The sequence below is a fragment of the Notolabrus celidotus genome, chromosome 5 (assembly GCF_009762535.1).
Source record: "Notolabrus celidotus isolate fNotCel1 chromosome 5, fNotCel1.pri, whole genome shotgun sequence".
NCBI lineage: Eukaryota > Metazoa > Chordata > Actinopteri > Labriformes > Labridae > Notolabrus > Notolabrus celidotus.
The window spans coordinates 7,632,685-7,646,947 of NC_048276.1; the positions used below are offsets into that span (position 1 = coordinate 7,632,685).

General features: G+C 40.9%; 1 protein-coding gene across 2 annotated transcripts in view; it reads left to right on the plus strand.

The window, feature by feature from the left end:
• The window catches only part of pds5b (PDS5 cohesin associated factor B), a 55,378-nt gene that overhangs the window by 18,737 nt on the left and 22,378 nt on the right, over positions 1-14,263 (plus strand). For both annotated transcript variants that reach the window (XM_034683944.1, XM_034683945.1), the window contains exons 5-10: positions 4,667-4,764; positions 5,825-5,951; positions 6,264-6,344; positions 8,504-8,644; positions 11,490-11,605; positions 14,084-14,178. In XM_034683944.1, the coding sequence (XP_034539835.1) occupies positions 4,667-4,764; positions 5,825-5,951; positions 6,264-6,344; positions 8,504-8,644; positions 11,490-11,605; positions 14,084-14,178 (658 nt within the window). The remainder of the gene's footprint in view (positions 1-4,666; positions 4,765-5,824; positions 5,952-6,263; positions 6,345-8,503; positions 8,645-11,489; positions 11,606-14,083; positions 14,179-14,263) is intronic.

Genomic DNA, 14,263 nt, shown 5'->3' on the forward strand with positions numbered 1-14,263 from the left:
TGGCATTTAAAGATATTCACTTCAGGGTGTGAGACAGAGGAGGGAAGCTCTTTGCTCCTTTGTGTGCTTGCTTGTTGATGGAGCGATGTTTTATTGAACAGTTTATAAATGGCACAGAGAAGCCTACTCAGAAGTTTATTTTTAACTATTCAACCCGTTCAGGACTCGAGTTGTTGTTATGCATGTTGGCTCAGACTCTGCATACAGTAACAGTGTATTTCTTATTGTGTCTGACCTCTGATGCCTGACCTCTGATGCTCTGAATACATTTACTGATGGATGTGTTATCATTGAATTTATACAACTGTTAACATTGTTATTAAATGAGTAAGGGATAATGTATGGTTAGCAGGTTGTTATGGGAAATATAATCCTGTTTTGCCAGCTACTAACTTAAAATACAAACATGTTGGCAAAAAACAGTAATACATTATTTTATTGATTTAAAATGATTTATATTTACAGTAAAAAAAAAAAAAAAGCTATCCCAGAAGTGTTGTAAATGCGGGAAAGACAAAGCCGCCGAGCGGACCAATCACAGAGCTTGCGGTCCGCGTCGGCTCTGCGGGGAGTTACATTTTGGAGGAGGTGCACGTCAGCTACGTGCGTAGGCCTCGGCGTAGGTACGGGAGCTACGCGGACCCCCGGCGTAGGGTACGCCGTTGATTCAACGCAGAAGTATAAATCAGCCTTAAGGCATTAGAAAACAGAGATTTCACAATAGTCTCAAATTACTTCACTTACAGATGAATACCGATTGGTATTTTGACCTTTTCTCCAAACCCAGCAGAAAAAAAGTACAGTTTTTTTTACACCATTCCTACCAACAGTAGCTTTAAGAGATAATGTATGTTAGCAGGTAGTTATGGGAAATATAATCCTGTATAACCCGGCAACCAACTTAAAATACAAACACGTTGGCAAAAACCTTGATCATTTTATTATTATTTTATTGATTTTAAATGATTTATGTATACAGTTCAAAAAAAAAAAATAGTCCCAGTGATTCAACGGCAGCAAACGTCCCATGGCGGATTCTTATCTTCCTGTTGGGGTTTGATTAACGAGGCAAATGTCACAACTTTGAACCCTGCTGCTATCGTCACCACCGCTCATGGTTTAAGCTTCTCTGTAGTGACCGCTAACTAAAAGTTGCTCTCACCTGCTCCAATGCCGTTGCTAATACTGCTGGACAGGATCCAACATGAAAATGTACTAACACAAGCTAACAGTTTTACCTCACCTTACGGTCTATGGCGTCAACAAGCAAACGCAAAATGTGTATGAACTCTTTTCCAAGAGTGTATTTGACATGACGTGTGATCAGTTTGCCTCTGGTGTTGCTCATGTTAGTGAAAGTTAATAACCGTTGTCAAAGGGTTTTGACCAATCAGGATCCAGCATCTTACACAACCAGAAAAGCTGTGTAATAAATGATGTTAAAGGTGAGTGTAGAGGCTCAGATGAGGTAACCGTGGTCACAGGAGGACATGTGCTCTCTCCTGTTGTGCAACAGAAGCTTATCAGACACATGTTTTTCTGTATCCCAATTCAGTCTTAACAGTTATGTCTTTTATGTGTGCGAGGTTGCAGCAGACTCTGTCTGACCTCCTTTTGACACCAAGTTAAAATTGATTTTGAAAAGGGTTGCCTGTCTTCTGTAAAAATCTTTATTTCTCAGAGCCGTCTGAAGAAAATGTACCTTGTACGTTTTTCAGTTTCGATTGATTCTCTTTTCATACTCTGTCATTTAATTTGCCTTCAGAGTGTTTTTAATCCATTGAAGAAAGTCACGCCAAATCAGCTGTTTCCTGTTGAAATCAAAGGGCAAGTCGAGGCTAATTGGGAATAATGATCAGCTTGAGTTTTCCACTTGATCGTTATTATTAAGAAGAACAAAAAGCCGGGGTTTTGAATGAAGTCAAAGTGGAGCGACCGATGGCGAATAGAGGAAATCCTGTGAGCAGTTATAGTGAGATAAACGGCTCCACACTTCATGCAACAAGAGCGTAATGCAAATGATTAGTTACTAGCTGCAGTCACTGTTGAGGATGACTAATTGGAAACAACTCCAGGCAAACTGTCTTTACGCTCTCTCAGTACAGACTGCATTAAGAGCGAACAGATGAAGTTTGTCTACTTCAGTTTAAGCTTTATAATAACAGTGAATAATGAGAGACGTGTCACTCTTAAGATGATGTATTACAAAGTCTATTCTTCATCCTGCTTAACAGAGCTCTACAGTAAGATTCAAGTTGGTGTTAGCTGTTGGATCTCCACCTTAAAGGTGACATATCATGCAAAATTGACTTTTTAATGGTTCTCTACCTGAAATATGTTTCCCTGGCATGTCTACAAACGAAAATGAAAAAAATCCATTCTGCCCCTGTTCTGATTTCTCCACCTTTCTGTAAATGTGTGTGAAACGAGCCGTTTCAGATTTCTGTGTTTTTGTTACGTAACAACAATATCCGGTCTGTCATGGAGGTCAGAGCTCGGAGCTTGTTCAGCCCATAGACTGTATAAAATAATACTGAATCCCTCCTCCGTTTTTCATTCCCTGCACACGTGTGCTAACAAGGAGCTTAGGAGGGAGGCATTCTAGTTGTAGGCTGTCTTAACAAACACAAAGGTCGGTTTTACTCCCCACGTCTGCAGATTTGAAGATCTAGTGGATGATTTTTATTTATCATGGATAAGTGCTAGCGCTAGTTAGCATAGCTACATAGCTACATGTCCTGCATGTCATGTCACCTTTAATAAACTTTCACTGCTGGTTTAACCCTCCTGTTATGTTGTGGGTCATATTGACCCTTTTTAAAGTTCAAAAATGTAAAAAAAAAAAAGTAAAATATTTTTTCGGTATGAAACGTCTTTGCTTGGCTTAATAGGTGAAATCAACATATACAATTGAAATGGTTCATTTCACATTTTATATATATATAAAAAATATGCCTTATAAAAACAGCCTAAAAATCTGGGCAGCATGTGACAGAAGAGGTGTCATGTTAATTTATCTACATCAATTAATTCATTAAAAAAAAATTCAAAATTAAATGTCATGTAAAACTATTGTATTTATATTTAGGTCTTTCCAATGTACATTTAAAAAGTTTTACATGTGAATTTTTATTAAAAACGAGTGAGTTATCCTCATGAACCAAGATCTGTGAGGATTAAAGAACACCATTGCACCAAATATTGATTTAAATGGTTAGTAATGGAGTTAATAATGAGATTAAAAACATGTTTATTGGGGGGGTTTTTTGGGTTCTGACACTTAAGATAAAGATAAGATAAGATATACTTTATTTGTTCCCCATTTGGGGAAATTTCTATTGTTTCAGCAGCTTACAACACGGGACAGGGGAATACAAAAATGTACTAACATAGTTAAAAAATATAATAACAATAATAATAGCAATGACAAGGGTAAAATATAATAAAATAAAATAAAATAAAATATGTCAACTATTACAGATATATACACACTATGTACACTTCTATCTGATAAGGTAAGTTATTGCACGATAAAAATTACACCAGGTTATTTAAAAACAAACATACACAGTATGAAGAACAGTGCGATTCAGATGGATACAGTAGTTATTTGTGAATGTGCCAAGTCACATAGTAACTTCCATGTAGTGGAATGAAAGATGAGAACAGCTGATTAACGGGACACAGCAGTGCTGGTATTAAACAGTCCGATTGCAGATGGGATGAAGGACCTGCGGTAGCGCTCCGTCCTGCAGGGTGGGAGTCTCAGTCTGCTGCTGAAGGAGCTGCTCAGGGACCCCACAGTCTCATGCAGGGGGTGAGAGGGATTGTCCATGATGGATGTCTGCTTGGCTAACATCCTCCTCTCACCCACCTCCTCTATGGAGTCCAGAGGACAGCCCAGGACAGAACTGGCCCTCCTGACTAGTCTGTTAAGTCTTCTCCTGTCCCTGTCTGTGCTCCCTGCTCCCCAGCAGACCACTGCATAGAAGAAAGCAGACGCTACCACAGTGTCATAAAATGTCCGTAACAGAGTCCTGCACACTCCGAAGGACCTCAGTCTTCTCAGCAGGTGCAGACGACTTTGGCCCTTCTTGTACAGGACATTGGTGTTGTGTGACCAGTCCAGTTTATTGTTGAGGTGAACACCCACTTTTGGATAATTAGATATGCCCCAGGTCAAATTGACCCAGGAACATTATTGCTGTTCCAGAGATACAAACATAAAAGGAGCGCTAAAGTCTTTGCAGAAAGCTGTTTCCAGCAACAAAAGCTATAAATACCAACCAAGCAATATCTGCCCGAGAAGCAATAAGCGGACAGATGCAGCGAGTGACCAGCTGGTGAACGTAGTGGAGTGTTCAGCAGCTGAAGGGGCTGAAATTACCCTCAGGGGTAGAGACCGGGAATAGAGCTTTAAGAGGGTAAATATCAGACTCACTGGGAAGAAAACACGACCCTCAATTTAAATGTGAAGTTTCTCGTTGCAACTTAAAAAGAAAAGGTTTGTAAATGTTGTCCTTCAGCTCATTTGCTCTGAGATGAAGCCACTTTGAGGTTGAGAATTATCAAACCATCAGTAAACATGACGAAGCAGATTCTTATTTCTGATCTGTAGTTTGTGGCTCCATCCCACTAACATCCTGCCTCCTCTCTTTCTGTGCAGAACATCGCCTGGGTGAAGTCCTACAACATTTGCTTTGAGCTTGAAGACAGCAATGAGATCTTCACCCAGCTTTACAGAACCCTGTTCCAGGTCATCAAGTGAGTCCTTTTTATGAAGTCCACCACCTCAGTGAGATTGTTTTTATTTGAGTGTTCGTGTTTAGTTTTTGCTCCTACCTTCCTACCTTCCTTCCCTCCTTTACTCTCATTGATAACAGCGACAGAAACGAGCCCCTCTCTGAAACCACAATCTGTCTCAGCTGCCACATCCTGAAACGGCACAGTAGCAGTCCAGTTGTTTTCACTTTGATTGCCCTTCTTCTTCTCCCCACTCTCTCTTTCTCTCTCTCTCTCTCTCTCTCTCTCTCTCTCTCTCTCTCTCTCTCTCTCTCTCTCTCTCCTCTCTCTCTCTCTCTCTCTCTCTCTCTCTCCTCTCTCTCTCTCTCTCTCTCTCTCTCTCTCTCTCTCTCACACTCTCACTCTCTCCTCCTCACCCCGCTCTCAATTTCACTCTGCTCAACACAACCTTGAGGGCTGAATTCTGCAGCACAGAATTTGGCTCTTTGCCATTGGAACAAAATAGTGGTTGTGTATGTCAAGGTTGTGCTAACACACTGCTTGTTTTATTATATAGGAGGCTGCTTTCCGTTTGAAATACTCACAGAGTATAGCTGGGGGGGGGGGGGGGAGCGGGGGAATGCAGCTCTCTAGTTTGTGTGTGTGCATGTTCCACAGTTAGTGAATGAGAGGTAATGAGACTTGTAATGCCTGGCAGCATCCAAGGCAGCAATTGCTGAGATACAAATCTAAGTAATAAGCTTTACCTCCTGCAGTCACGCAGATGATTATGAGGCAGTACACCCACCCTCTGTGCGATCAGTGCATCTCTGAATGTCTGCATGACTCCAGTTTAGTTTTAAACTGAGACGTACATCAAATATAAACATGAACATTCACTAAATGCTCGCTGCCAGCTGAGTAAATCTCACCCAGGATGCTCTAAACACTGATAGCTTCATAAGCTAAATCGCTGTTCTAAACGACCTCACATGTTGTTTTAAACCCAGCCAATTGTAATCTCCTCCTACATTAGGAAACAGTGTGCATGTGCAATAATGCCATCCGTGACCTTTGACCTTTTCTTGCCTCGTTTCCTCAGCAACGGCCACAACCAGAAGGTGCACATGCATATGGTGGACCTGATGAGCTCCATCATCTGCGAGGGAGACACCGTGTCCCAGGAGCTGCTGGACACCGTGCTGGTGAACTTGGTGCCGGCTCATAAGGTACGTGCACGACGTCTGGATGCAGAAAACAGCATGTCACATCACGACACGCTGATGGAGTGAAAACAGATTGGTAACAGTCATGGTGAGCTTATACCGTCAGTCGACTGTGGCCAGTATCTGTTTCTATACACTGTCATTCAGTGAGACCCCTGCAGGTGACAAGAGGTAGTGCAGCTAAAGAGTTTGTGCACAGACATCTGTGCCTGCTCCAAGCATCCCAATGTGATCCCAAACAAGAGCAGATGAGCTACATCTTTATTGTTCAAATCTAAGTGTCATTGTCTTGATCATGTTTTGTTCTCTCTGCAGAATCTGAACAAACAAGCATACGACCTGGCTAAAGCTCTGCTGAAGAGGACCGCCCAGGCTATCGAGCCCTACATCACCAACGTAAGAGGACTCTATGGACACATTATATAGTCATTTTTATGACTTTTTACTTTTGCAGTCACAGTGTTTTTATTGAATGTTCTGTAGAAATAAAGACCAAATACATCATAGACGACAAAGAAATAAGAAAATGAAGAGAAAACCAAACAAAACTAGACTCAACTGGCTTCAACTCACAGGACAGCCAAGGGAAAATAAATTATATTGTAAAAAAAAAACACAGAAAAAACATAAAAGGATAAAAAAATAGGACCAATTATAATAACAATAATAATAACAATAAAAAGAGGAGAAATGTAGAATATATAATACAATAAATAAATGCAGAATCAGGATCAGAAATACTTTATTTATCCCAGTGAGGGAAATTCGGTCATTACAGAGCTCTCATAAATAGTATGTAAGAAAGTCAAAATATTAATAGAAGAAGGAATAAAATAAAATGAAATATAGATTTAAAATAATAATAATAATAATAATAAAGTATATACAGAAGCGCAGCAAAAAGGTCAAAACTTAAACAATTTGCCAGTGAAGAATCTGACAAATATACAAAAAAACAGCAAAAATAGTCTAAAAGAAGAAAGAACCAACAAGAGCTACTGTTACAGGCTGCATACACTGAAAATGTGCACCAGATCTGAAGTATAAACCAGCCTTTACTGACCCACCAGACACAGAATCACAACTGATCTTATCTTAAACCGGAATGACCCTTTAATTCATCAATTTATCTCAGAACTTCTTCTCAATGATTCAGACTCCCACATTGAATCTTTTCTGTGTCAGGTCGCAGCCCAAAGCTGGTTTAGACCTCTTGACCAACAGCCCAACAACATCTGATTGTAAAAAAATGACATTAAACACACATAAGCTTTTTATACTGCTCATGTGTGTTGCAGTTACAGTAGAGCTAAAGGGATAAAGCTTCATGCAGATAGAAACTCCCTTAAACTACCAAGATGGACTAGTGCAAGTTTTGTTTGTCTCAAACAATGTCCCTACATTTCATGCTGTGCTAAGAAATCTGATGTATAAATTTATGTGTCGCTTAGCTGATTCAGAAAATGACATTTTAAAGGAGCTCACTCACTCAGCACACATTAAAAGACACAAGGTATTTTTCTTGTTTCTGGAAACTCTGGAACAAATGTCTTTTTATGTTTGAATCAGAATGAATGTGTAAACTGTAGTTCAGTCAGACAACTCGCGTTTAAATTGTTTATTGTAGCAGCAAATACATATTCATGTTTGGCGCCCAGGCTCCGGCCTCATCACTCCCTGCAGATAAGTTTACATGCAGACTTTGAGGAGTGATGAGCAAAACATACTAAACACCCCCGGAGCCTGCAGGTGGAAGCTGGGGAGGCGGCGGGGAAGAAGAAAATATCAGCAATGGCATGCAGCAGCAGAGTCGTTGACAGGCAGAGGGAGAGATGGGAGATTTTTTCCCAGTTTAAATAGACTTTGAGAGGCAGAGGGCGGGATTGGATGATGGATAAGAGAGTGGGACATGTGACGTGTATGGCATTGCAGCTCGAGTTGTCTGCCTGAACTAGCTCACAGGCGTCGCTCCATTTATGTGATCTTTTTATTTCTAGCTGGATGTGTTTTTTACTTATTTCTCTTCTTTTATTTTCTTTTTTTGCTAATATGGACCTATGGGTCTGAAAATAAAATATATCTTATAAGCTTTGAAACATCAAATGTTTTAAAATATAAAATCAAGAAAAAAAGTAAGTTAAATTAAAGTATTTCATTAAAACTCAGTTTGTTAAAATAAGTTTAAAGAAAAAATCTAACAGTTTATGGAAAATAGCAAAAGTTTGTTATTAAAGAAATCAAAACTAAGGTTGAAAAGTTAGAGAAAAAATGTGTTTGCGTCCGTTAGAGAGTAGAGTGAGCAGTCTAAAGGAGGAATGTGTGGTTGAGTTGACAGAATTCCTTCCAGCTCCATGGTGCTTGGTTTCACCTGATCTTTGACCTCCTTATAGAGGAACGTAATAAGGAAACGTCCCTTAAGAAATAAAAAAGACTCCTGACATGTAATCAAAGCATAAACACGCCATGAGAGAGGAGCTGTGAATGTGATATTTGAGTTTCATGACCATCTTGATTTGTTGTCAGTAACATTTCTCATGTCTCCATCTCTCCTCCAGTTCTTCAACCAGGTGCTGATGCTGGGAAAGACGTCAGTCAGTGATCTGTCTGAACACGTTTTCGACCTCATCCTAGAGCTTTACAACATAGACAGCCACCTGCTGCTCTCAGTGCTGCCGCAGCTGGAGTTTAAGCTAAAGGTAAGGAAAACACTCTGTGAGGCTTTTCTTCAGTCAACATGTGGGTTTTTAAGAGATCAGAACTCAAGAGACCGGCTTTCAGTTATAGCTTTCACAGCTTTCATCAACCACTGTGATGGGATCTCACTTTATGGCCTTGAATGCAAACTAACAAGCAGCCCAGTTCACCTTCATTAGATAAATAAATGATCCTGTGTTTCTGCTCACATCTGGCTTAAATTGAGAAACTATTTCTCCACAAGTTTGAATGACATTTGAGAAGTAGAAGTTAAGATGTCACGACACACAGCAGATAAATCAGAGAAAAAATCAGTTGAGTTGGTGATCTGATTTGATGGAGATCCTTGCCGTGGATAACGTCGGACTTCTATCAGATCTGTGTCCGATCTGGCTTTGTGCTCTCTCACCGTCCACACCCACTGGCTGCCTTTTCAGAATGTAGCTAGTAGCAGGACCACCGGACAGCTCGAGTGACGAGACCAAGGTTTTCCTGCGCTAATTACTGAATCAAAAACTATCCTCCTCCGCTCCTTATCCATGTTGCCTTTATGGTCCTCTGAAAACCTCTGACCTGTTGACTCCAGACCTGGCTCCGCTCAAGTTTTCATTTTGATTTGGTGCCTGACCTCCTCTCCCGCTCGATCTGCTCTGCTGAGATTGATGCGTCGTGCTCTGGCATCCGGAAAATATAGAAGTCTGGTGTCTCTGATCCAGCAGGTTGGAGTCCTTCTGGAGATGGAACTCAACGGAGTGGATCCAGTGGAAGTTAACACATTGACTAGGGTAGAAACCAAGCGGCAACCTCCGGTCTAAAAATATGAGTCAATGCGGAACTGTTAAAAGCTGCAGTTCATCGAGGATCCGCTTGAGGCTGGCTCCGGAAGTACCGGAAGTCACATACACATGAATGGGGAAAAGACGATCTTTGCAGCATTAATAAACATGTTTACAGCCTGGTACAAAAGATGAGTGTAGTCTGAATAGCTAATTTCTCGATGTCCTCTCACTGTGAGAGGGGTGAATTTTTTTCTAATTCGGCAATTTCGAAGATATTGAGATTACCAGTCTTCCAATGAGAGGCACAGCTGCCTGTGGGAACACTGCAGCTGTTGGCTAGGAGGCTCAAAGCCCGCCTCTTTACGTCACACTGGCTCGACAGAAGCAATATGGCTGCCGCAGCCGATTGGTCTCAAAACAGCTCTTCAGAAACAGATGGGTGACGTCACGGATACTACGTCCATATTTTTTACAGTCTATGGTAGAAACCTGTCGTGACCAAGCGGCAACCTACGGTCTCAACCGATGAAGCCCATGCGGAAGTGTTATAAACTGCAGTACATCAAGTATCGGCTTGAGGCTGACTGCAGAAACACCGGAAACCACATAGACATGAATGGGAAAAAGACGATCTTTGCAGCATTAATAAACATGTTTACAGCCTGGTTCAAAAAACAGCTTGGCCTTACGAAGCTAATCTCTCTAATGGCACACACTGTACGGGGGGTGATTTTTTTTATAACGTGACGGTTCAGAAAATATTAAGATTACGAGTTTTTACCCAAATAAGGACATGACTGACTTGACTCCCGGTCGGGAACACATAGCTGTTGCCTAGGAGGCTCAAACTCCGCCCTTTATGTCACGCTCTGCCTGGTTGAGTTCCACATTTCCAATATGGCTGCCGCCGTCGATTGGCTTCCAAACGGCTCTCAGGAACAGATGGGTGACATCACGGGTACTACGTCCATATTTCATACAGTCTATGATCATGACGGATCAGAAACGGGCTTGACACAGATCTGGTGAAATTTGTCCAGAAGGGTAAAGTGGGCGGTCCTTAATGTGGCCCGGGAACATGAGTGAACACACTGCAAGACCAATGTACACAAATGCCTCCTACACCGCCTTTATGTGTGGACCAATCAGATCTCAGCATGCACTGATGAGCATTCACTCTTGAAGTTAGGGCTCTTCACTTCCAATCTGAACAACCTGATCCAATGATAATGTTATGTTATTTATTACTTTACTTTATGAGGTGTCCTTAAATTGAGTGTTCTTGTAATTGTTTTTAATTTAACACACTGTCACATCTATCTGGACTAATGACATGATAACAGTAATCATTATCATTACATTTTGAGAGCCGCTCTGAAGGTGGAAACTGCAGCAGATCCTTTGTGTGTGTGTGTACCCTGTTCCCACACAGCAGACTGAAAAGCCGAATCTGTGCCTCTCTCACACTGAATCGCACATTTTCCCTTTCTCTGCAGGTTTTGTTGATTCATATTAGAAATATAAAGCATTCAGCCAGTCAGCATAATGTTGCCTCTGCAGTGTCTCATAAAGGCATCCTGCTGATGGATAACGCTCATTAACTGTTCAGAGGGGGTGTAGATCACCGCTGTCTCCTCAAAATAATAGCTGCGATAGAATCTCTCCCTCTTGGACTCCACACTCCGATTCTCTCTCTCTCTCTCTCTCTCTCTCTCTCTCTCTCTCTCTCTCTCTCTCTCTCTCTCTCTTTTACTTCATGTCTTTGATACTCACTCATTGTTTTTCATCTTTATCTCTCCTTGCTTGTCTTTCCTTTCTCTCCCCCTCTCCCCTTGTCTCCGTTTGTCTGTACTTATTACCATCCGTGCTGTTTTCCTTCCTCGTGGCTCATTAGAAAACAAGATTAATACTGAACGAAGTGCTGCTTTTGTGTTATGAAAATGCTAATGCTGCCAGTGTAGTTAATGTAATCAGCTTGGCGTGTTTGTCCGTTCGACACAGCCAAACTTTGTGCATCATTGCTCTCTCTGTCTTCTCTCCCTCCCTCCCTCCCTCCCTCTCTCTGCAGAGTAATGATAATGACGAGAGGCTGCAGGTGGTGAAGCTGCTGGCTAAGATGTTCGGAGCCAAGGACTCTGAGTTGGCTGCGCAGAACAAACCTCTCTGGCAGTGTTACCTGGGCAGGTGGGTTCCAGGCTGTGGCATTAAAACATACATTGTGTTTTTTTCAACATGCACTTAATGGTTCCTGTAATTACAGATTTTTTTTTACACTTGACAGAATTTGTTGTAGCCTCTCACACAATGCTGCTGTCGGGCTGAAACCTCAAATCTCCAAAACTACAGCTTTTCAGAAAACAAAAAAATCAATATCTATTAATAGAACTTAAAGGTGACATGTTACGCTCTTTTTCATCAATATATATTGGTCTAAGAGGTCCCCAAAATATCTCTTTAAAGTTTATTGCCCAAAAAGACACTGTGAAATCAGATTTTGGTCTGCCTGTAAACCCCTCTTTTTCAGCCCTGCTCAGAAGAGGCTGTTTTCTGTGTCTGTGTCTTTAAATGTGAATGAGCTCTCTGACCACGCCCCCTCAGGAAGTGGATGTGGCCTCGGCTCTCCAGCACGTTGATCTAATGTTTACATGTTGGCTGCATAGACACGGCTGCTCACAGACCCGCGTTACTTCAACCCTCTGAATTTGATCCAGAATCTGATCCTGACGGAGAGGCGCCTGCAGCAGGACCTTTCTGAACCATTGGTCACAGATTTTGTGTTTCTTGTTGTTTTATTTGTCATTATGTCGACGTGTGTCTTGGTACACAGCAACAACATGTAGCTATGTTGCTATGCTAACTAGCACTAGTACTTATCCATGATAAATAAAAATCATCAACTAGATCTTCAAATCTGCAGACGTGGGGAGTAAAACCGACCTTTGTGTTTATTAAGACAGCCTACAACTAGCATGCCTCCCTCCTAAGCTCCTTGTTAGCACACATGTGTGCAGGGAATGAAAAACGGAGGAGGGGTTGAGTTGTATTTTATACAGTCTATGGGCTGAACAAGCTCCGAGCTCTGACTCTGTTACAGACCGGATGTCGTTATGACATATGAAAAACACTGAAATCTGAAACGGCTCATTTCAGCACACATTTACAGAAAGGTGGAGAAATCAGAACAGGGGCAGAATGGATTTTTTTTTTTTCATTTTCGAGGAGTTTGTAGACATGCCAGGGACACATTTCAGGTAGAGAACCATTAAAAAGTTGATTTTGCATGATATGTCACCTTTAAGTTATATTTTGGGGCATTTGTTTGCCTTTTATTTGATAGGACAGCTGAAGAGAGCCAGGATGTGTGGGGAGTAGAGAGTGGGGGAAGATAAGCAGCACATGGTAGGGGCTGGGAGTCAAACCTGCAATGAGGGGAACGCTGCGATGAGAACCACAGCCTCCGCTCCGTACATGGGGTGCACATAGACCGCTAGGCCATCGGTGCCCCTAAAATCAGTGTTTTTAAATGAAGAAAACACTGAACAGGATTCAGTCACTAGTTCTTTTGAATGCTTTTCATTGGCTGAAATTTTGTAATTCCCACTGATAGAGAGAGATAAGATAAGATACTCCTTTATTTATCCCACAACGGGGAAATTCCTGGAGTTACAGCAGCAAACAAGAACTCAGACAAGAATAAATATAGAAAAAAAAAGAAGAAGAAAAAAAATGTCCATCAGAGACAACAGCTAGGATAGTTACCAAAGGTGACTAAAAGCATTCATTTTTGAATAATAAGAAATATGGAGATACAAGGTTTCTGACTGACAACAGCGTTAATTACTTATCCACTGAAATGTAGAGATTTCCAGTTTGATTTAATCTTCTGCTTATTTTCATAGTTAGAAATCTTATTTATGAAATTTCACCAACTTTGCAAAATGCTTTTTCAACATTAACCCATTAAGACCTAAAACACCTGCTAAAAACGCCTTTAAAAACCTAAGCATAAATTGTACACAACCTCTGAAAACCTGAAGATTTTCTGGAAAAAAATCTGAGTTGTCAAATTTAAAACCTTTATATCTCAGCCTCTGGAGCAGATAGAAACATGAAATGAAAACCATTTGATAGTTTAGAAATTGGTCTTTAATTGGAACATCATTACTTTGCTATTATGTGCATTACAAATTTTCAAAAAATCATCAAACAACAAAAATATTAAAAATATAAATTAAAATGATTATAAATTATTTTTTCATTGGTCACATGTCTTTGAAAAAAACTCCCAAAACATGCACGTCATTCCACCATGTGTATTTCAGCGAATCACAGCGCATTTTATTAGTCACATCTCTTGAAAATAATGACACCGTCTGAAATGACCCAGACGCTGCATCCGGTCTTAAAGGGATAACCACGTATACGTCGCATCCGGCCTTAAAGGTAAATACGCGTATACGTTACATCCGGTCTAAATGGGTTAATTTGTTCACATAGCTTATAAGCCAACCTACAGCTCAGATTCATCATCATTAACAATCTGGAAGCAGCAGATGTTTCTCATGTTTGCTTACACATTGACATTAACGATGAATCAATGTTAAGAAGTCTGCAAGTATTTGAGTTTCATCTTCAATGAACAGTCATTTTGTCTTCTTACAGGTTCAATGACATCCACGTGCCTATCAGACTGGAGTGTGTGAAGTTCGCCAGTCACTGTCTAATGAACCACCCGGACCTGGCGAAAGACCTCACAGGTAAACCAGATCAAATGTTCTCACAGTGTGACAATAAACCTATCAGGATGCAGCTCATTACCTTTAATGTTGCTGCTGATATAAC